This window comes from Peromyscus leucopus, chromosome 9, assembly GCF_004664715.2.
Source record: "Peromyscus leucopus breed LL Stock chromosome 9, UCI_PerLeu_2.1, whole genome shotgun sequence".
NCBI classification, from domain to species: Eukaryota; Metazoa; Chordata; class Mammalia; order Rodentia; family Cricetidae; genus Peromyscus; species Peromyscus leucopus.
The window spans coordinates 45,560,911-45,584,852 of NC_051070.1; the positions used below are offsets into that span (position 1 = coordinate 45,560,911).

Below are 23,942 nucleotides of genomic sequence, written 5' to 3' on the forward strand. Positions count from 1 at the left end.
TGCGCTTGTGTCTAGACGAAGCTATTTGCAAGAATTCAGGGCATACTTTCTTGTGCCAGCGAATAGCCTTAAAGCCATTTTAGATGCTAGAAGGAGAGTCTAGTGGGAAGGAGTTTTCAAAGTCCTTCAGAATTCTGTTCTGTCAGTCACTGGGGAACATCTTATCTGCTAACATGGAGGCCTCCCTAAAATGAGCTCACTCTGATTTTCTGGTAGACAGAGTCCAAAGACTCCAGGTTTGTTGCGGCTTGTGTTATTCACTTCTTCCCTCCTCTGAGGAAAGAGCTCGTCTTTAACTTTTCCTTGTGTTCCTCTTTGTGGTTCTGCCACTGCTTCGTTGTTTTGATGGGTTGAAACCACACTTCATTCTCAGTGAGGCAGCAAGGGCCAGCTTTTCTCAGAGCAACTGCTGAGTGCTTAGGGTGCTATGTTCACTTTGTTCTTATTCTTGGGGCTGATGGCTGATTGCTTAAAGTTTACTTCTCCTATGTAGAGACATTGTCTTTCCATTTCCTAGAAAGGGCTCCATCTCCTAGTCTTCTGGATAGCATGGACTACAGGCAGACACCTTTACACCTGGCGACATCACAGTTCATTATCTGTGTTAACTTCACAGTAGGCAATGGCATCCTTGTGTGTGGTCAGATACGAGTCTAGATGTGGCTGTTTACGTATTTTAAAAGATTTTATTTAGCATTTGAAAGAGAAGATTGGATAAAGTAGATCACCTTCTATATTGTAAACAGGTTCCATCTAATCTGTTGAAGGGCTCCAGAGCAAAAGTCCATTTCCCAAAGGAAATGCAATTTGACTTAAGGATTGCCATATTGTTTCTGGCTTGCTGGCTATGGTATATGAAAGAAAATGGCCCCCATAGGCTCATATGGAGCGGCACTATTAGGAGGTGTGGCTTTGTTGGAGTGGGTGTGGCCTTGTTGGAGGAAGTGCATCACTGGTGGCAGGCTTTAAGGTCTGAGATGCTCAAGCCAAGGCCCAGTGTGGCAGTCTCTCCCTGCTGCCTGCCAATCCAGATGTAGAACTCTCAGCTACCGCTCCAACACCATGCTTCCAGCCATGATGATAATAGATGAAAGCTCTGAAACTGTAAGCCAGACCCAATTAAATATTTTACTTTATAAGAGTTGCCTTCATCATAGTGTCTTTTCACAGCCATAAAACCCTAAGATACCAGCCTTCCTTGATTCCACAATGCAGCATCAATTCTTACCCAAGTTTCCAGCCCGCTGACCTATCTGGCAGATTCCAGTCTCACCAGCCCCAATAATGCCATGAGACCTACTGTATAGAATGTCTATCTTTCTATCAACTCTCTATCACCTATCTAGTAATATTCAGCCATCCAATTATTCTTTTGCCCCAGGGAACCCTGACTCATACATTTATTAACTGTAAATATTTTTTTCTCTACAGAGGATTGGAAGGTAGTTAAAATATTCTGGAGCCACCCCAGCCCTGGCTCTTATTGGTTATGTGGTCTTTCTCCTTCTTCTTTTCATGTGTGTGTGGTTTACATGTATGTGTGTATGCATGTGAGTACATGTGTGTATGTAAGTGAGAATGTAAACATGTGCCATTTATATGCATGGAAGTGTGTGTGGGTCCTACAGTTGATTTAAGAATTGTCCTTGATATCTCTCTCATCTTATCCTTTGAGGTAGGGTCTCTCAATTAAACCCAATGCTTGCCAATGCAGCTACTTTCCCCAGCCATCTTTTTCTGGGGATACTCTGTTTCTAGCTCCGTGTTTGGAGGTTAGAATTACAGGTGAGCCACCATGCCTACCCAACATCTATGTGGATTCTGACAATCAAACTCTGGCCCTCTTGGTTATGCAGCAAGCACTTTAACCACAGATCTACCTCCGCAAATTCAGTATGTTATCTGGAGCAAGGTGCACATATCTTTTATTCAATTGTTAAATAGGAATAAAGGAAGTGTCTGCTTTGGGTTGTTACTGAAGTGAGGATGTGCCCGACAGAGTAAACACTATGGTTTTGTTTTGTTTGTTTGTTCAAGGTAGGCTTTCATGTGGACCAGGGTGACCTTGAACTCCTGGATCCTTCTACCTACGCATCCTAAGTGCTGGGATTATAGGCATGTGCCCGGCTTAACATTATACTATTAAGTATAGACTATTGACTTGTGATTAGCACATGATATAGAGTGTGTGTGTAGTTGTGTGAGGAGGGGAGTTGGTGGGGAAAGTGGAATGCCCTTGATAGCGTTTAAAATTTTTCTGAAGAATCATGGTGTTAATGGTAGCCAAACCCACCTTCAAATCTGTGTTCTCTCATTGGGAACATCAACCACACTTCAGGGCAGGCCCCATTCCCAGGAATAGTTGGCCACTACAAAACAAAACAGATTCTGTGGGGTTTTGTTTTGTTTGTTTACTTGTTTGTCCAGTTGGCTTGGGTCTGTTTTGATTTCTGGTTTTGTTTTGTTTTGTTGAGAGAGAGAATATGAAGTTGGGTGGGGAGGATCTGGGAGGAGTTGGGGGAGGGAGAATAATACAATAAGAATATATTGTACGGGAAAAATTTTAAGCAAAAAGTTTTTTTTTTTTAAATCCTTGTTCTCATCTTACACTTTATGACTTAAAATCAGTGAAACTACTTTTGTGGGGACTCAGGACTTTTTAACATTGTAATACTCTTAGCTCACCTCTAGTTCTCTGAGGAAACAGGCAGAGATTTCAGCATGAAGAAGGAAGAGCTCAAGGGGACATCCTGTGGTGTGCTGCAGCGATTTATCACAGTGAGAAAATGACTGAATTAGTGTCATGTCACATGACTGGATTCTTTCATAATCTGTCACTAAGTTAGTTCCAAGTTGCTCCAGAATAATAGTTCTATAATCTTTGGAAAATGTACTCATGGTTGGAAACTTAATGGAAAGCTCTAGAAGCTGGTGATCAGGACAACAAAAGGTGATGGTTTAGGAGGAGTGAAAAACAATAGTTACTAAATAACAGCTTTAATATAAACAACCCCAGGGAAGTCTCAAATGCATCCAACTTCAGGGGCTTGGAGGGAAGCTGGCTACCCCATAGACAGTAATTGGTAGTAGTGGCCATGAGATCAATTTTGATCAAAAAGATGGAGAATTTTTTGGAGGGGTGGGGTGGGTCTAATACCCTTGAACACCAATTCTTAGCCAGTGGAGATTGTTTTGACCTCCTCTGACATTCAGCTCTGTATGGGGTCATTTTGGATGGTCATGATGGAGGTAGGGGATACAGTCATCATTTGAGGGTCATCCTCTAGTGTGCATGACTGCATCTTAGCGAAGGGCACCGTTCAGAATGTCAACGGCGTTGAGGCTAGACACTTACCCTGGAGCCATCTTGCACTTGGGAAGGGTGAGCAATCCCGCATGCCTGGCATTGGCTGATGTCACTAGAAACATAGATCCCACACTGCTTTATATTGTAGGAGCACAAGGGTAGCTAAGACTGTTTTCTCCAAATGAGTGGGTTTCTCTGGATGTGATATTATGAGTACTAGCTCACCCAAACCAGATACTCAATGACTTGAAAGTGATTCTGAAACCAGCCCACCTCAGTGCTTTAGCAGGATGAGATAAGAAGCTGGGGGGGTGGGGATGCTACGGCGGTGAATAACTTCGCTAACAAAGTACCTTTGTCCCTGCTAGCCTGCTGGTGCTTTGTCCTGCAGCCTCTGTGGCTCTGCGTTTCATCTCTCCGGTTCAAGGCCAAGCTCAGAGCAGCTGAGGGCTGTGGCTTCCCCGTGTCCGGGGCCTCCCACCATCCCTGACAAAGGAATGAAGAAAGAAAGAAAGAAAGGTTTCATAGAGGAAAGTCAACACCTAGCTTAATGTAGTCCATCGGGCTGACAATCTGAAGGAAAGAAAAATAGGACAGGAGGAAGCAAACTATTTCCGTGATGAATGTTCCAAAATTAGACTGTACAGGGCCCGGGTTATATTTCCTCAGAATATTAATATGCCCCTCCTGGAGTGCATCACTGAGACTTCACTGGAAAATTAGAAAAGAGAGGGGAAGAGGATCATGAAAATATTAAGCAATTGAAATAAGCAGATTTTTAAACTGAATTTGTTACGGCCAGGACAAGGGAGTTAGTCCTATGTCATCACGTTACAGTGGATGGAAAAGCCTTGAGGGATTCCTGTGTCCCAACACAGTCTTCACTGGAATATTTTCTTGCCTCTCTGAGCTTTGCTGGGAGCGTAGGGAGAAGGGTGTTTCCAATCCACTGTTGAAAGATGCTTCAGCCACCTCGAGATCTAGTTGGTGGGTAAGCAGAACCAAAGCCAGTTTTCAGCAAGCAGACTGTCTCTCTGCCACTGTGCTGCAGCTGACCTTCCACACTGGCGGGGGGGGGGGGGGCAGATCAGAGGTCTGATGGATGCTGGGAGCTGCCAGGGGTAGCGTGCCCTTCAGCCCCACTGCTCTTCCTCTGTGTGCCTTGTGTAACTTTCCTGCCTCTTGGTTTTCTTGTCTGGAACTCAAGACAATAATTACTGTTAGCGCTGTCTTTATCTCTGCTGTGAAGGCTTCCAGGACCCTTACAGCTCTTTCTTTGGTGGTGGTTGTTGTTATGCAGTTATTACATGTTTTTATAATTTAGACTGGGTGCTTTTCGGAGTGTGATTTAAGGAACACTTGTTCCCAAGATGTCTTCCTAATTTTCTATAATTAATGTGTTTCATGCATAAATGAGTGCAGAAGACACCAATTAAAACCTGGAGTTTGTAGCAGGTTAGCTTATCCTATAGTTTACCAAGAGAGAGATGAGTATTTTTGCTTATTTGTATGGTTGGAGAGCTTTAAAAAAATATAACATAGCCGGGCAGTGGTGGCGCACGCCTTTAATCCCAGCGCTCGGGAGTTCGAGGCCATCCTGGGCTACCAAGTGAGTTCCAGGAAAGGTGCAAAGCTACACAGAGAAACCCTGTCTCGAAAAACCAAATAAATAAATAAATAAATAAATAAATATAAAAGAAAAAGAAAAAAGAAAAAAATATAACACTTGATGATATCTTGTTGGCCACTAGTTTCCATAGAACATAACTTGGGGATTGTGGTTGGTTGATGATATTGACAGACCACGTCTAGTTTCTAGGATTATATACCAGACTTTCAGTGAGCATGAGGCTGGCCCTGGCTTGCAAAGTTCTCATGCCTTGAGGCTTCCCTCTTGATACTCTTCATCGTCATGAATTACAATTAGTGTCTTCTATACTCCTTTATAATGATCATGAATGCATGATGTGAGAGCTGGCCTGGTGGAACACACATGGAAGACAGTGGAATTATCACAGCTAAGCTTGGTCTGTGCCAACCACCAGCAAAGCCCTCTAGAAATGTGAGCCTCAGCCAGTGACCAACTGGCCTAAAAAACATGCAAGCGAGTCCAGACGGATCCAAAGGTGTCCTCAATTTAAATCACCAATTTATGAATTCAGGTGACATGTAAATAATGGTGGTTATAAACCACTGATTTTTAGATGGCCTGGGTTATATAGCATTATGTGTATCAATAGAAATCTGATAAGAAATTGGAGTAGAAATTGATACAGAAGCTGAATGTCTCTTAACTATTAATGTTACTGATCTATGAAAAAATATGTCACCCCCCACCCAAGACACTTAAAGATACTCTTCCTCCTAATACACACACACACACACACACACACACACACACACACACACACACACACCTTAAAAAGGCTTATCTATTCACAGCACTAGGCTCAAAGGCCAAGATCCCAGGTTCTAATGTGGCTTCTCAGATGTTGGATTTTGAGTGAAAAAAAAACTATTTGGTGCCCAAACATGATACAGCAGGTAATAAAGCACAGAATGGCTGCAGACAGCCTCATTCGGAAAGGAAGAGTGGGGGCCGGGGTGATGGGTTGATGGGCAAAGCATTTGCTGAACAATGATGGAGACCAGAGCTTGGATTTCTAGAACCCATGTAAAAGCTGGGCAGGCATGGTGGCATGCCTAGAACCCCAGAGGGCAGGAGTTAGGCCCAGTGATGGTGATCCCCAGAGCAAGCTGGCTTACCAGACTAACGGAAATGGTGAGCTCCAGGCTCAGTGAGAATCCCTGCTTCATTATAGTTGCTGGAGAGCACATGAGAAGGACACTGAATAGTCATCTCAGGCCACCACACTCCTGCATATGTGCAACCACATATAAGAGCAAGAACATCATACAGGGCTGTGCGCACGCCTTAATCCAGCACTCGGAGCAGAGCCAGGATCTCTGTGATTCGAGCCAGCTGTACAAGTGAGTCCAGAATGCGCAAACTACACAGAGAAACCCTGTCTCGAAAAACAAAAAAAAAAAAAAAAAGAACATCATACAACACACACACACACACACACACACACACACACACACAACATACACACATACACACACACACACACACACACACACACACACGGGGGGGGGAGAATAGAAGCCAGGTACTGTGGCTCATGCCTGTAATCCTAGTCAGAGGTGAGGGGACTGGGCATTTGAGGACAGCCTGAGACACATAGTAAGTCTTTGTCTCAAAAAACAAAACAAGTGCTGGGAACTGCTCTTTCAGAAGAGAGGGAGAGCCCTTGGTTAGGCCTCAATTTGTTCCCTCAGAGTGATTCACGAGCCACTGTTTCTGACCCTGGGCCTTACCCTCTGGAATGTTTTTTCTTTAATATCCTCCTTGACTCTCTGTTTCTCTGTCTCTGTCTCTCCCTCTCCCCCTCCCAGTGTATGTATGTGTGTGTGTTGTATTTTTTTTTTAATTCTTAACGTTAGAATATGAGGTAATGAGTTTTACACAGTACTTCTATGCATGCACTACCCTACTTTGTGCTGACCCACCCATTCCCTCCACTCCCCCCCCCCCCCCCCGCCAATGCTCGCTGCTGCCCCCTTCTGGATCGTCATATAGTTCTCCACCCTGCTTTCATTCTGTATTCCATTATCCTCTCTTTCCCCTTCTCCTGCCCAGGACCTCTTCTTTCGTATGCTGCCCTTTCTGGTTTCATTGTCCACCCCCTGCCCCCCCCCATTTAAATCTCTATCGTGCATTGGAGAGAAAACACACAGACTTGTCTTTCTTAGTCTGTTTTATTTGCTTAACACAATGACTTCCTCTTTCACCTGTTCTTCTGAACGTGTAATGCTTTCATTTTTCTGTATGATGAAGAAAAATTCCCTGTGTATATGTACCACAGTTTCTTATCTACCCAGACATTGATGAACTTCTAGATTGATTTCATTTTCTAGGTTTTGTGGATAGTGCAGCAATAAACATGGATTTGCTAATATCTCCATTATATGTTTACTTAAGAGTCCCTTAGGTAGGAGGGTTATGGTAGGTTCTTGTTGTTTTTTTCAGAAATCCCTATACTGATTTTCACAGTGACTGTACATAATGAGCATGTTATGCCAGAAACATAGATGAACACATTGGTGTCTTTCTACAATATCATAAAATATTGAATTAGATTCAAAATATTATTCATAAGTAAATTCACAAGGTTTAGAGTTTTCAATGGCAGCAATTTGCCAGATAATCCTACCTACCTTGGTAACCTGAGTAAGGAGGATGCAGACTCATTGATCCTAACTCTCATATCACATAGTACACAGCACAGAGTGAATATGTCTCTCTGGTTCACAGAATGGATACAAGTTGAAGAGACTATAGCAGAGTTCAGAAGTAGGCTGAGAACGAGTCTGAAGTGATAATAAAGCAGAGCAGTGTTGGAAGGGAGCTACCGCTGAAGTCACAGTTTGAGAATCTATAAGATGAACTGAGGTCCAAGAGAAAGAAATGGAGGGTTCAGGGTGAAGTCTGGATGGGTGAAAAGGTAAGACAGGCAGGCGGGTGATTAGGCTTTGTCTACAGGGAGACGAAGCTGAGCTCCCCAGGCACAGTCGGGAGTCCTCATCTTCTCAGCCTTGACGCACATACCAGGTATCAGATGATTGGTTCACACGGGACCAAGCCACCACAGTGTTCTGTGTTATTATTTTATGGGGTCCAGGTAGGAGAGTTACACCCTTTCCTTGGTCTGATTTGTCGGATACGTTCTTAGACATGGTCTCCCTGATACGATTTTAATGTACCCATATTTTCCCTACAGATTCAGCTCACCCTGATAAGCTTAAAGAACACCTTCCGTACTTGTCAGTCTGTGTTGGCTGGCTGGGGACTGACAGATAACATAGTTTGTGGGTTTGCCTATCCTTTTGTTCAAAATGGAGTCAAAAGCCGCTTATAAAATGAAGCTTCCCAAGACAAAGAAAAGCCCGAAAAACCAACTTTTCACACAACATGGAGGCACTTAGAGCACGGCACAGTTGGTCTCAACCTGCATCAGTTTATATCCCCACAAGCAGCATGTAGGGGTTCCTCTTTTCCCATAACTTTCCTGATTCCACCTCCCCCCCCCACCCCACCCCCCGCCAGATGTCATAATAGAGCATCTTTGAGACAGACACTTGATTGATTTCTTGTCCTAGCTATTTATTTTACTTTCAGAATCTTTTGCTGGCAGGAGACACTACAGATGAGAAATATTTACTTTTCTAAGTAGGTTGGTCCCTCAATAGTCCCTCTACATTTGCTTACGCCCTGACTGGTTATTTTTCTAACCCCTTTTCTCCCTAGTAGGGCCCTGTAAGCATGTAGCTAGCAAGGACCACTGACACTTTCAACATTGTTCACATCTCAATATCCATCAGTGAATGTTTATACATTAGTGCACTTGAGTATTACTTCCTACTTGGTTAAAAAATACCACTGTACTTGACCTGATACATCAATGGTCCAATCTTATGAATGTTCATAGTGAAAGGTTCTATGGGAAATGAATACACATGGAAATCAAACGGTTTATAAGAATAAAGCAGGAGTTGGGGGTTCTTGTGTCCTATCCTGAACATTCAAGTTTGAGGACTATAAAAAGATACTGATTAGTTCTCTTCATCCTTTCTCCCCTATATCTCTTTTGGTTTTAGGTGCCTTTGTAGGGGAAAATATCTGCCGCCTTTCCATAAAGTACTATGAATCAAAGAAGCACATGCCAGATTTTATCCCATCAATTTCCCCACCAAAATGTTCCTCCCATTTTTATTTGAGATGGAAGACTGTCTTAGGTTTCTATTGCTATGATGAAACACCATGACCAAAAATCGAGTTAGGGAGGAAAAGATTTATTGGGCTTACATTTCCACATTGTAGTCCATTACTGAAGGAAGCCAGGAGAGGAATTCAAACAAGGCAGGAACCTGGAGGCAGGACCTAATACAAAGGCCATGGAGGGGTGATGTTTACTGGCTCGCTCCCCATGGCTTTCATAGCTTTTCTTACAGAACTCAGGACCACCAGCCCAGGGATGGCGTCGCTCACAGTGAACCGGGCCTCCACCATCTATTACTAATTAAGAAAATGCCCTACAGCTGTGTGTATCACGAAACCTAAAAGGTCTTATTAATAAAAACAAACCCAGAGGCAGGTATTGGAGTGATCGCTGAAAGATCAGAGAAAGAGAACAAGCCACATCCAACCTCACCTTGTCAATTCCTGAGGTGATCTTGTTTCCTCAGACTGAAAGCCTCTGAGTCCTCATCTGAATGGATCTCAGGTGTACTGCTGCTAAAAGCATAAAAACTTACAAAGACCTAAAAAGCCTCTAGTTCCTGGTCCTCATCCATTTATATACCTTTCTGCTTCCTGCCATCACTTCCTGGGATTAAAGGTGTGTGTCTTTCCCAAGCAAGACATAGGATCCCAAGTGCTGGGATTAAAGGCTTGTGTCACCATGCCTGGCTGTTTCCAGTGTGGCTTTGAACTCACAGAGATCTGGATGGATCTCTGCCTCCAGAATGCTAGGATTAAAGGTGTGTGTGCCATCATTTTCTGGACTCTACGTCTATCTAGTGGCTGTTCTGTTCTCTGACCCCCAGAAGAGTTTATTGGGGTGCACAATATATCAACCACAGCAACCTTTCTAATGCTGTGACCCTTTAATATAAATCCTCATGTTATGGTGACTTTCCAACCATGAAATTATTTTTGTTGCTACTTCATAACCATAATTCTGCTACTGTATGAATTGTAATGCAAATATCTGTGTTTTCTGATGGCATTAGGTGACCCCTAACAAGTCATGACCCACAGGCTGAGAACCACTGCCCCACAGGCTGACCCACAGCCTATCTTATGGAAACACTTTGTTAATTGATGTTCCCTCCTCTCAGATGACTGTAGTTTGGGTCAGGTTGACAGAAATCTAGCAAGCACAAGGACTAAGATATCTAGCCCTATTGTCTATAATCTATTTCCTCTGAAGTACTTTATATTTGCGAAAACACACCAGGTATGCTTTGCCAAGATTCGCTTCCAAGAGGCCTGGGTTGAGTTAGAAACTTGTCCAGCTTCTCATTTATTTCATGAGTACCTACAATCTCCCAGGGAGGCTGTGGGAATCTGGATTTCTTGAGAAGTTAGAATTCTGGTTTCAAACACACCTCAAAGTTCTTGGAATTGGTAGAGTTTCCTGTTATTTTGAATGTAAGCATCTGTTATTCCAGAGAGAGACCAGGAAGCAGATTCCTCTGGATGCATTGGTGGGGGCCTCTGAGGGGAAAAACTTGGTAAACTCTGAGGCCAAGAGAGAAGTGCATTGTCTCCAATGACCTAGTAAGACCCAGTGAATAGATAACATTGAAACATGACGATGGGCAAGAATAGTGTCACCCCATATCAGGGAGAAACCTCAGGGATTTAATCAAGTTCCCATCATCACTTGGACGGAGCGATTCTAGAAGGATGCTCTTGACCGCTTGATGGCACTGCCTTTGAGATGTACCCATCTAGAACCAAGAGGCTGTGTGTTTATTTACTTGTCCTAAGTCACAGACTGCCAATATAAAATGTTCAGTGCAGACTGGCACAATCTTTGCTGGCTGTTCTCTGTTGTTCATTCTGCCCACATACCAGGCCCAGCCTTTCACTGGCATGCATTGAACTAAAACTTCCGTCATGTGCTTGAGGAACAGGTCATGGGGCAAAATCCTAACCAGTTTCTGCTCAGCCTTAGGGAGTGGCAATTATTCTCAGTGAGAATTCATAGCACTCCATACTTGAAACTTGATTTACTGTGATTGTAAATCATAAAAATAATCCGTGATGCGTTGATTTGACATAACAATCAATGTCTGTTTAACAAATGGCCTGCAGTTGTTTTCATCTCTTATCTCCTTTCAAAGACAATGTTTGACTTCCCATCCCATACTTCACGTTCTCTCTCAAAGCACACAAGAGGAAGAAATGCTCGCTTATGCGTAAATATACTCAAAGGTAAAAGATTTATTTATTGGTAAAAGCCTTAAATTGGCCAATTTTTTGACTTTTCATCTGTAAAGAAAAATGCTTTCAAAAATGAGATTGCCTCCAGATGCCATGGATTACATGGCACTCCCTCAGGTGTAAAAGCAGATGAGATGGAATATTCTGGTCCCCAATTCCGTCCCATTCTTATCTACACATAGCTCTTCTTAAGTGAACTTGACAAGTGTTGTGGACTGATAGGGAGATAGACAACTACAGTAAACAAGAAGAAGAGTTTCCCCCTCACACGGCAAACGAGCTTTCTGATAGAAATGTCTCTGTGCAGGGGAAGATATTACAATTTTCAAAGCACAATAAATATATTTGCTAGACAAAAAATACATTTCATTACATGTGATGCACTTTCGATTGTACATTAACCACTTTTTCTGCTCTGTATAGTAAAACACTATTTTCTACTGTAAACTGTCTGCAATTTATTTTTGTGGGCCTGTTTTTTTTTCTCCCACAGAGTTAGAACATTCCATTATAGGCTGGTCCCAGTGAATATACATTATTTAAGAAGTGACTGGCGTGTGTGAACATCTGTGCTTCTCTGGGCATCTTTACCGAGTAGGCAACAGTTAACTGCTTGGACAGAACAGCTAATTTGATTAACATAATCAGTCTGTAATTACTAGATGTACTGGAGTCCTTGACTATGAAACCCTTAGCAACTACAATAATAATGTATGTTTTGTAAAATAACACTATTGTCTATTCTAGCTAATACAGTAATTTCCCCCAGTAATGTTTCTTTGGGTTAAAAATACATAATTCATAGTTTCTTTTAATCTTTGAAGATTGTGTACCTTGTTGACCCTCATGGAGAATGGCAGCGCAGAGCACAGTTTCCTTACTGTTGAATGTATTTGGCCCCAATTGCCATGTGTGGTGGTATTGTGTCTTTCATATGGTTCTTGTGTTGTATTTAGAAGCATCACTGACTGTTTATTGGTAGTTTTCCCATCCCATGTTTGTGCTGGCTAGTCTTATTCCAACTTGCCATACAAACTGGAGTTATCTGAAAGGAAGAGACCTTAATTGAGAAAATGCCTCCATAAGATCTGCCTGTAGCCAGACAGTAGTGGCACATGCCTTTAATCCCAGCACTCTGGAGGCAGAGGCAGGTGGATCCTTATAAGTTTAACGCCAGCCTGGTCTACAGAGCTACTTCCATGACATCCAGGGCTACATAGAGAAACTCTGTCTCAAACAAACGAACAAACTAACTAACTAACTAAAACGAAGATCCAGTGATAAGGCATTTTCTTAGTTATTGATGGAGGAGGGCCCAGCCCATTGTGGGTGGTGCCATCCCTGGGCTGGCAGTCCTGGGTTCTAAAAGAAAGCAGATTGAGCAAGCAATGTGAAACAAGCTAGTAAGCAGCACTCCTCCATGGCCTCTGCATCATCTTGCCCCCGGGTTCCTGACCTGCTTGAGTTCCTGTCCTGACTCCCTTCCATCAATGATAAACAGTGATATGGAAGCGTAAGCCAAATAAACCCTTTCCTCCTCAACTTGATTTTGGTCATGGTGTTTTATCACAGCAATAGAAACTCGAAGACAATGTTAGCATGTCTATTGGTCTTATACTTGTTCAGGTCTTGTTTGGGCAACCATATTGTTGTGGTTTCAAAGAATAACTTCCCTACCACTTCTAGGAGATTGAATCTCACAGAAGACTTCTTGGTTCTCTGGCTCTTACAATCTTTCCACCCCCTCTTCTGAACTGTTCTCTGAGCCGTTAGTGTAGAAACTGTGTTGTGTTGTAGATGTGTCCGTTGGGGCTGGGCACCTTGCTGTTGGCTGTTCTCTGCATTTTGACCAGGGATGATTGTCTGCCATGGTCTCTGTCTGCTGCAAAGGGAAGCTGCTCTGATGAGGGCTGAGAGCTACACGGATCTGTGGTGTGGTGGCTGGAATGAGAATGTCACCTCTGGGTGCAGCTAGGTGACTCCCTGGCCTCCAGTGGGTGGCACTGTTTGAGTAGGTTTAGCAGGTGTGGATGCAATGTCATTGAGTCGGCCATTGAGGTCTCAAAGCCAGGTACCATGTCTAGTGTGTGTTCTCTGCTTTGTGTTTGTGGTTCAAGATGGGAGCCCTCGGCCTCTTCTCTGGCTACCATGGCTGATGGCTGATACCTCTAGCACAGTATCATTGCCCCTAACTCTCTGGAGTCATAAGACCTGGTAAACACGTTTTTTCTATAAATTGCCTCAATTGCAGTGTTTTATCACGGCAATAAAAAAAAGGCAACTAATACATTTGGCTATGTTTTAGAATGCAATTAGGTATTATACTGGTCTAGTAAAGTGGTGGTAGTAGGTTCCATTCCTCAGATCAATGACCTCACCAGCCTTGGGCAGTATTGGTTAGGTTTCCAGTGCCAGGCATGATTCTCTCCTGTTGAGTAGATCTTATGTCCAATTATACAGTTGTTGGTTACTGCCAAGATACGAGTGCCACTGTTGTACCTTTAGGAATACACTGCTTTGCTGGATCATAGACATCATAGCTGGGTAGGACTGTGGGTTGTTTCCCTCCTCTGGCAACTTGTAGAATTCTGGTACTATGAAAGCTAGTTCCCAGCGAGGAGGCTTCCAAGGTCAGCTCCAGCTCAAATCTTCTTGTGTCTGAAGTACGTGTCATGAGCCATAGGATCTTTGGAGGTGACCAGGAGCAACTGCAATACCCTATACTGTTTTGGACATCTCTTGTACTCCCCTGACCAACAACTCCAAAGGAGATTTCTCATGCCTGGTGTTGGAGCTAGATGGTCCATGGCTCTTGTCTTTTAGGCTTTCCAAACATCCTTAGTGTTATTTATCCCCATCCTTCCCTCTTCTTCTGTATTTAGCCCCCTTGTTTTTTCCATATCCCTCTTCATACTACCTGTATCCTGCTATTCCTCCCTCTGGGCTCCCCTTCCCCCTGCCATGGTCCTTTTTTACTTTCCTTGTTGCTGTGGTTACTCTAAAGTTTATACTCACATCTGAAGATTTGGAGCTTTTTAAACAAGCAAAAAAGTCAATTTGAGGCTGTTTAGCCTGAACTTTCTATCTTTCCTCTCTAACCCTTATCCTTCTCTTTCATTTTTTTTTTCACACATGAATGTATCTTATTTTGATCAAATCCACTCTGCACAAACCCCTATATTCATATATATATATGAATATGTTGGTTTTCTCTTTCCCACATCCATTACCTAGCTATAGCAGCCTCTCAAGTAGGAGTGGGACTTTGTGAGCTCCTCCGCCCCCCCCCCCCCCCCGCAGCCCATGCTGGAATATTGACTAGACTGACTTGTGCAGCAGGTCTTGTATAGACAACTGCAATTGCTGTGAGTTCCACGCATGCAACAGCCCTGTAATGAGCAGAAGATACTGTTTGCAGCTGTCCTCCCCAACCTTAGCCTCTTAGGCTTGGTCTCTTCTCGGATGTCAGCCTCATGGGGAGGAAGTAGGATACAGTTGTCTCATTTATGGCTGAGTTCTTCAAAGAGACTTCTCTGCACTCTGGCCAGCTGTGGTTCTCTGTGCTAATTGTCATCTCCTGTACAAAGAAGCTTCTCTGGAGGGGCATGAGTTAGAATAATCTATGAGTCTAAGCATCTAGAAGTTTGATACGGCATCAGTTTAGCAAAATGATAGAAGTAGGTTCTTCCCTACAGTCTGTAACCTCTCTAACCATGGTGTGCTGGCTGGTCTTAGGTTAACTTGAACAAGCTAGGGTCCTCTGAAAGGAGGGAACCTCCATTGAGAAAATGTCTCCATAAGATCTGGCTATAAGGCATTTTCTTAATTGGTGATGGTGGAGAAGGGCCCAGCATATCATGGGTGGGGCCACCCCTGGGCTGGTGGCCCTGGGTTCTATAAGAAATCAGGTTGAGCAAACCATGAGGAGCAAGCCAGTAAGCAGCCCCCTCCAGCCCGCTCCCCCTCCATCCCCCGTGAGCACCTTCCACTCTTTGTAAGACTACATGTAGTGAAGCATAACCTTCTCCCAACTTGTTTGTATGTTTTTGCAGCACAGACTAGCTAACACCCATTCTCAGTAGGTTCTAGTACAGCATAGCCTCTGTGAGTAAGCCTTTAGTCAGGCAGTTGTTGGTTACCCCTCAAGACAGGCATGTCACTGCTGTAGCAACGGACACATCTTGGTGGGTAAGTGGTTGATTGTTCTCAAAAGGCAGTCCCAACTCTATTATGAAGAAAAGCATTTTGTCTATATTTCATTGTGTAGAGAATTTGCATATTTTCAACAATTAATACCATCTTTGCAAACTTGTCATTTCCTTTTTAATATATATTTTATTAGTTCTTTGAGGATGTCATTTCATTTTTATCGTCCTTGATGAAACTAATGGAGTGATGCAGATGAAACCATGCTTTTCTGTACATCTGAAAGCTGCTTTTGATTCTTCTCACATATAGTTGGTGGCTTTTCTTTGCTGCAGTAGAAGACAACAAAGATGAACTGAGGCAGCAAGATTTCCCAAACCAGGGAACGTAATTTAGCCTTACAGGAAGTTAGGTTGTGATACCTGCCACAGTGTGAGTAAATGTTGAAGACAAAAGCTGAATGGATGGTGGACAGAGAAGGACACATGCTGTAACACGAGGCAGACTTGGGAAGATAAAGGAAGTACAGGGGCTTGGCAGTAGTGGGAATGATACAACATTATTGTTTGTTAAGGAGAGATAGCTGGGCGGTGGTGGCACACGTGTTAATCCCAGCACTCAGGAGGCAGAGGCAGGCAGATCTCTGTGAGTTCGAGGTCAGCCTAGTCTACAGAGTAAGTTCCAAGACAACCAGGGCTAGATGTTTGTTGGTGATTAAGAAGTTTTGGATACAGAGAGGCATGATTGATTGGCATTGTGAATGTGTTTAATGTTGCCAAATTGTATACTTACAAATGTTTGAAGTAAGCATATTATATATTTTTATCAAAAGATAAACTTAAATAAAAAATATAGGCAAGATTCTGCCAAGCCATTACCTTTGAGAGGAAAAGAGGGGTCATAAGTGGTCTGGGAACAGACTGAGCTAGAAGAATGTCTAAGTAAAAAGAAGAACATGTTTTGGCATCTACCTTGGGTTTAAATCTCAGACTAACATTGCAAACTGCAAAGAAAGCCAAGTTATATAAATGTCCAAGCTTCATTCTCCATGCGTGACAAAAGGGGACAATAATTTAATAATATCTTCATATAGTGTTACCACCAGGATTAAAGAAATTGGGATGACAAACACATGGAGACCCCAGACCAATGTGAGTGTGTCCCCCGGACTCACTTCTTAGTTCAGAGCCTGAGTTAGTTTCCACTCTGTGCTGTCTCCCCACATGATGTGAGTCCCGGACATGCTCAGAAGCATGCAGCATGCAGAAAACCACTCCCATGTTCGTAGTCAGAACCAGCCAGGTTGCGGGACCCTCCTCTGCATCCCTACTCAACAATTTATCACCGTGACTAGAATCTGTATGGAATTTGCACCCTGCCCCCCATTTTCAGGTGAACCGCTTAGGCTGCTTTATAACAGCATTATCTATAAATGTTGTCTTCTGCTTTCTGACCGTCATAGTCCAGGAATCTGTCATCATGATGGGGGCCACGGGCACCATCAGGTGGTAGGGAATGCCACCAGTATTTAATGGGATAGTAGGATTTGCTTTTGTTGGCTTTCTTGAGACAGGATCTCACTATGTAGAGCAGGCTTCCCTAAAAATTTCAATCCGACTGCTTTAGCCTCTTAGGCGCTGGGATTGTAGGCCTGGGCCACCATGCCCAGTTGGTACAGCATTTGCTTGGGTGCCTACAGCATCCCTTTCACGTCCTCCTTGCCACGAACCTCACATATACAAACTTGGGGGGAAATTTCTGTTTCAGACTGAACTCCGAGTGCATTAAGGAGAGAGGAGGTCTTTCTTCACTCATCTCCTCACACACAGTACTGGCACTGAGCCTGAACAAAACACACCGGTAGACGCTATGAGAGTTATGAATAAGGGTCTTCATATTCCAGAGTTCAATAAAAAGAACCTGAGGGTAATAATGTCCAATAGGAAATTATGACTATCTTTTCATGACTTCAAAGACCATTCATTGTTCAGCTGTCTTTCTGGAAATGTTTCATTTAAAATTAATATCTTGAATACTTGTCTTTTTGGGGATTTTATATAGTAAAGCAGAAAGGAAAGGGAACTTAAAGCCACATTCTCTTTACTTGGTGGTAAAAGGAAGGAGGGAAGACCAGATTGTTTAAATTGCTAAGCTTTTGTGTGACTGATTCCATTCCTTTCTTAACACATGCTTTACAGAAGATACACAAATGTAAACATCCCACAGCGACAAGATGAGCTGACGGGGTACTCAGTGCCTGCCCACAAGGACAGAAGGCAACAGTAAGCTGGTGGTGATTACACTGAGATGCTTTTATCTTGATCCTTTGGCCACATCCACTCCAGTACTGGATTCTCTCCTGCATTGCACCTTCTGAACACCAACTGTATGTGTTCTATTTTTAGCAATGCTTTTTCTCTTAGCGTCACTTGTCTCTTATTGAATACATTTAAAGTGCTGGTCTAGTACACAGGACTCAAAAAACAAGAAAAGGATTTTATAAGAAGGAATGAAAACGTATCAATCAAAACAATTACACAAAACCAATATGGTAGAAGTCAAGATTTATTGAAAAAAATTAATATATTTGCTATAAAATTTGTAAGAGGAATATTTTCCGAATGGTTTTCGATGCATAAACCTGAATGCTACATACCAAGCACAGGACAGCAGATGTAGTTCTTCCCTCTAGTCACATTTTATGAAAATTGTTATGTAGTCCATGTGAAAAGAACGCACGATGGAGAACTGTTACATTAGAAAAATAATATCCTTGATAAAGCATTCTCAAGGAGTCCAATCATAGTTTTCTGCCTCTGCAATAAGGCAAAAGTCCCTGGAACAGCATATAACTTAATTTACAAAATACAATAACTGTTCAGACACATATTCAAGTTTTCTTTTGGTATGATTTTTTTCCCACTGTAAAATCACTTTTTTTTTGTTTTGTTGGTTTTTTTGTTTGTTTGTTTTATTAACAGAAAGACCTTCAGGAAAATGTCATTTAATGTTTTCAGCTATACATTACATATACAACTCTGTAGCCTAGCAACCACCATTGCTACACCGCCATTAACTTGAAGCATTTGCTCGGTGTTCTACTTTGCAACAACGCCTATTTTGAGATTTTTGTGGTCATTGACTGTGGAATCATTGCTCGGTATTCATAGGGACAGGTCTGTCATAGCAAAGTATGAGGCTTCGTCTAGCTTAAGGAACTGGTACACAATTACATTTCCACTCACAAGAAAACGCCACAGATGTCACTGAACAAGGCTTTGGTGGCTCCACACAGGTCCCACGCTGGCCAACCCCAGCCCTCCTGCTCCTCTCTCGTCCAGCCCTGGCTGGCTTCGGACCCCTTCATTTCCAGCTTTCCTGGCCATCGGTTAGGTCGTTTTAATTCCTTCAAAGGCACACAACTTCCATCTCTTTTCCAACGTTGCTCCCACGCCAGTGAATTCCTGTTTGAACATGCGTGGCAGCCTCATCAGAAGCATTTCGATTTCATTGGCAGATATCTGTTAGGAAGAAAGAGAAGTCAATTTTGGGAAAGGAGCCCACCTGAAAACTAGAAATGGACAGGCGTAGGCAAGTCCCACTTTCCACTGAGACATTTCATTTTCTCCTGGGCTGTCAAAGCAAGAGGGTGAAGTTCTGGACTCTTGCCCTATCCGTGAGCAGCCAGCAGCGTGGGTGTGGGGTGAGCCAGGAGTTTCTGGGTTCACCCTTCCTGTGGATGGAGAGACGCCTCGCAGGCAGAGCTATGTCTTACCCTTCCCTGACATGAAAGACTCAGAACAAATCCTCACCACTGCTGTGCTCAGCCTCACCCGCCTGGGGCAGAAACTTTCTGTAGCTCATCGGGAGCCAGAGGCCTTAAGAGTGGATTTCTTGCTATTCAAACTCTTTCTCTTAAAGATGATAAAGATTTAGAAATGAAGACTAAACCTCAAATGCATAGCAGTGAAAATCTTGATAGCCAGTCATTAAAAAAAAAAAAAAAGTCACCATGTCCCATGTCTAGACAAGTGTTTTAGTTCAAAATTTTCCTTAGATTTTCTTTTTAAAAAGCAGGGACTTATTACATTAATAATGAATTTTGCTTTAAATGAAGAACGAATGAACTTGATCTTGTCTAGCACAGTCACTGTTCTTATTTGCTTGACTGTATCCTAATCTGGTGTACAGTGTGAGAACATGTATACCAATATGGCTAATTTGGGGGCTGGTACTGTTTGAAACTCCTGTCTGCTATTGTTAAGAGTTAAATGAACCTTAGACAGATAATTAGTCTCTTTAAGCCTTAGCAGATGGGGGTAAAACTTAATAAGGATGGTGTCAAAGCTGTTGACTTAGCACAGATTTGGGCACAGAGAACTGCGCCATGAATCAAAGTGATGATCATTTTTCATGGTGTAACTGCCACAGAGAGACTGTTTTAGAGTCTACACTTTCCATTTAGCAATATTAAGACTCTCTTTTTGGCCTATCTTCTAAGAGAATGTCAAATCAACCATATTTAACATTCACCTGGAAAACATTCCATATATATTCAATATTCCTAAGCCTACACTGTAAAACTTTAGTTAAATAGAGGCATTTCTGGAAAGGTAAAATAGATTATATTCTTTTAAAAATACTTACTTGTATTTATACGTGTGTGTGTGTGGGGTGTGTGTGTGTGTGTGTGTGCCAGAGGAGGGTATCTGGTCTTAGAGCTTGAGTTACAGGTAGTTGTGAGCCACCTGCTGTGGGTAATAGAAACTGAACTCGGGTCTTCTGGAAGAGCAATAAGTACTCTTAACCATTGAACCATTTCCCCATCCCCTAATAGACTGTAGTCTGATATTTGTGTGTGTGAATAATTTGAAATCTGAGTGCATTGCACCATAAAACCATGTGAGAAGGATCATTAGACTCACAAAAAGCCACCAAACAGACTGTTTTCACAGTGACCTTGCAAAGTACCCCCTTTCCACAGGCACTGGAAGAGCACATTCTTCCACACCTCACTTCTTTCCATGAGACTCCATGAGGTATGTGTGGCTGATATCAACGACAGCTTGAGAGAGACCTGGGCATGTGGGTTGGGCCTGGACATGGGTCTGCTTTATATGCTTGCTCTTCAGTTGGAGTGGCCAGCCAGGCAAGAAAGGCGCTGCTGTGAAACACCAGCCCCCTGGGGCTCCTGTTCAGAGAGCAGCTTTCTTAGCTGCGTCTCTGGAGACCCTGGGTTCGCGATCTGGAAATGTAGCCCAGAGAATCTATTTTTAACGAGTTCCCCCAGCAAGTCTTCTGAGAGGCTTCAGTCAGGCAGTCATGGATTGGACTCTGGGCTGATGAGCCTCAAGCAACGTGGTCTTGGGCAGCTCACTTAGTACCCATGACGTTCAGTTCCTCCATGTGTAATAGAAATATCACCCTCCTGGGTGGTTGGGAGGAGTAATTAAGTAAATAAGAGACAAAAAAACAAAAAACCCCTCTGTCTCCATCTAGTACATGGATAGACAACAATGCTAGTGTCTGAAGTTTTGTGACAGAAGGTCAAGGTCTATGGTCAAGGCCACATGAGATGTGTACAGGAGATATGTGGTCAAACTCAGTGTTAGGCCCACGAGACATTTCCTCTACCTAACTGACACACCTAAAAACATGAAGGTTGTACAGGTTAGCTGAGTAATCTGTGTTGTTGCTATCGATATACAGGTCACATACTGTTTAAATCAGGCCAGTTACGTCTACCTCTTCACAGCCAATCATTCCTTCTTTAAAGAACAAAAACAAAACAACCCAAGTTTCATGTGTCTGAGTGTCTTGCTTGCTGAGTCTGGGTACTACATGGCATGCAGTGCCTAGAGGCCAGAAGAGGGCATCGGGTCCTCTGAAACTAGAGTCACAGATGGCTGTGGCCACCACCTGGGTGCTGGGAACTGAGCCTAAATCTTCCGGAAGAGTAGCAAGCCCTCTTGACTGCTGACCCTCTCTGCAGCCTGGACCACTTCTTTCCAGGAACCTTTCAACATCCTTTTTCCAAAGTTCACGCTGAAGACAGTATCTGTATGCTTTATGAGGCCAGGTTGCCCCTTTACAAGTCTTTTCTTCCCTTTTCTCAATCTTTTTTCCTTACTTTAAGGAAGAGGCAGTTCTGTTAGGCTTTGTTCGGGCATGGTACCCCCTTCACAAACCCCTTTCTTTCTCTTATAGGAGGTGATGCCAGTCAAACTCGGGCGTCATTCTTTGGAGGGGCCGTCTCCCCCCAGATCAAGCGGAGGCCACAGCCGTGAGGAGGCAGCGTGGGGTGAGCCAACAGCCAGTATCCAGGGTAACTATTCCCTCCCTGGGGAACACAGGAGGAAGGTTTAGGAAGGAGGGAAACCGCTACATTTCTGAAGGGAAATAAGCAACTGGAGACATTGTCTATTCTGGAGGCTGTGGTACTGCAGCAGCAAGCACATGTAGCCACTCTGCAGCTGCCTGGGAAGGTCTAACAATGACTGGGCCAGATTTTTTTTTTTTTTTTTTTTGGTTTTTTCGAGACAGGGTTTCTCTGTGTAGCTTTGCGCCTTTCCTGGAACTCACTTGGTAGACCAGGCTGGCCTCGAACTCACAGAGATCCACCTGGCTCTGCCTCCCGAGTGCTGGGATTAAAGGTGTGCGCCACCACTGCCTGGCCAGATTTTTTTTTAACTAAAATTTTTCATTTATTTTATATACCGATCACAGTTCCCTCCTTGCCTCCATCTACCCACTCCCCTTCCACTCCTCCTCCATGTTCATTTAGAGAGGGGCAGGCCTCCCATGGGCTTGAACAAAGCATGGCACCTCCCTGCATCAAGGCTGGGCAAGGTAATCCAGCATGGGGAACAGGCTCCCCAAAGCCAGCTTAGCGTGCCAGGGACAGGCAGTGATCTCACTGCTAGGAGCCTCACAGACAGACCAAGTTACACAACTGTCACACACATGCAGAGGGCCTAGGTTGGTCCCATGCAGGCTCCCTAAGTCCAGAGTCCATGAGCTCCCACGAACTCAGGTCAGTTGTCTCTGTGGGTTCCTCCATCATGATGTTGACACCCCTGGCTTACACAATCCCTCCTCCCTTTCTTTCGGGAGGACTCCCGGAGCTCAGCCCAGTGCTTGGCTGTGGATCTCTGCATCTGCTGAACCAGATTTTTAAAACCAAAACACCCCAAGGTTCTATAATTCTAACCACACTCTCATGAGGTAGGCAATCATTTACAAATATGGAAACTGAGGGGTCAGGTAACCTGGTCAGGGTGAGCCACCGAGTGAGTGTGGGGCTGGCTTGGGTCCAGGCATTATAGTTGGAGTGCCGTGCTCTTATCAGAAGGCTGCATGGAGAGGATTAACAACAGCCTTTTGGTCATACCTCTGTACTCATGAGGCAATGCTGGCAGTGAGGGGACTGTGCAAAGGAGGGCTGGGCTTCTGTGTGGTGGATACTGGTAGATGGATGTCCATACCAACAACCAAACCCTGAGAACTCTAAACGAATCAGCTCATGCACACTGTCTTAGGGTTTCTATTGCTGCAACAAAATGCTATAACCAAAAAAGCAAGCCGGGGAGGAAAGGGTTTATTCGACTTACAATTCCACATTGATATTCATCATCAAAGGAAGTCAAGACAGGAACTCAAGCAGGGCAGGAACCTAGAGGCAGGAGCTGATGCAGAGGCCATGGAGGGGAGCTGCCTACTGGCTTGCTCCTCATGGCTTGTTCAGCCTGCTTTCTTACAGAACCCAGGACCAGCAGTCTAGGGATGGCACCACCCACCACGGGCTGGGTCCTCCCCCACTGATCACTAAATACGAAAATGCTGTATAGCTGGATCACATGGAGGCATTTCCTCAACCGAGGCTCCTTCCTCTCTGATGACTATCTGGGGTCAAGTTGACACAAAACCAGCCAATACACACACTTCCATGCTGCTGGGCACCACCCCAGAAATCACGACCAAAGGGACCGCAGGTGATGGGCAGCCATGGCCAACACTCACATCTAGGTACTGTACTCTTTGGACCTGTTTTCTCATTCATAAGACTAGGGATTAACTGGCAAGAAACTCACTAAATGCTCTAGATTTGATCTGAGTGCTGGCTTCTCCTGTTAGTGTGAGTTCTGGGGTGAACCACTGAAAACCTGCCTATGCGCTGGGCTGTGGCACAGAGCTCAAACTGAGGCGCCTTTGGGCGCACTGTTGTAGTAGAAAATGAACGGCAAGCAAATTTATGCACTATTTACTCCATGCTGCTCTTATTAATTTTCTCACTTCTGCGGGTGCACAAAAGCCAGTGTGCATGTGGAAGTGTGCGGACACCTTCACGTCATCTGTTCTCTCCTTCTACTTTCATGTGGGGTCCAGGAAAAGAACCCAAGTCGTCAGGCTTGCGTG

At 43.8% G+C, this 23,942-nt stretch overlaps 1 protein-coding gene across 1 annotated transcript in view; it reads right to left on the reverse strand.

Annotated features, from left to right (window-relative positions):
• Positions 1 to 18,074: 18,074 nt before the first annotated feature.
• The window catches only part of Enox1 (ecto-NOX disulfide-thiol exchanger 1), a 552,113-nt gene continuing 546,245 nt past the window's right edge, over positions 18,075 to 23,942 (reverse strand). Inside the window, 1 exon segment of the mRNA XM_037208374.1 lies at positions 18,075 to 19,048. Within this exon segment, the coding sequence (XP_037064269.1) occupies positions 18,917 to 19,048 (132 nt within the window). The 3' untranslated portion in view covers positions 18,075 to 18,916.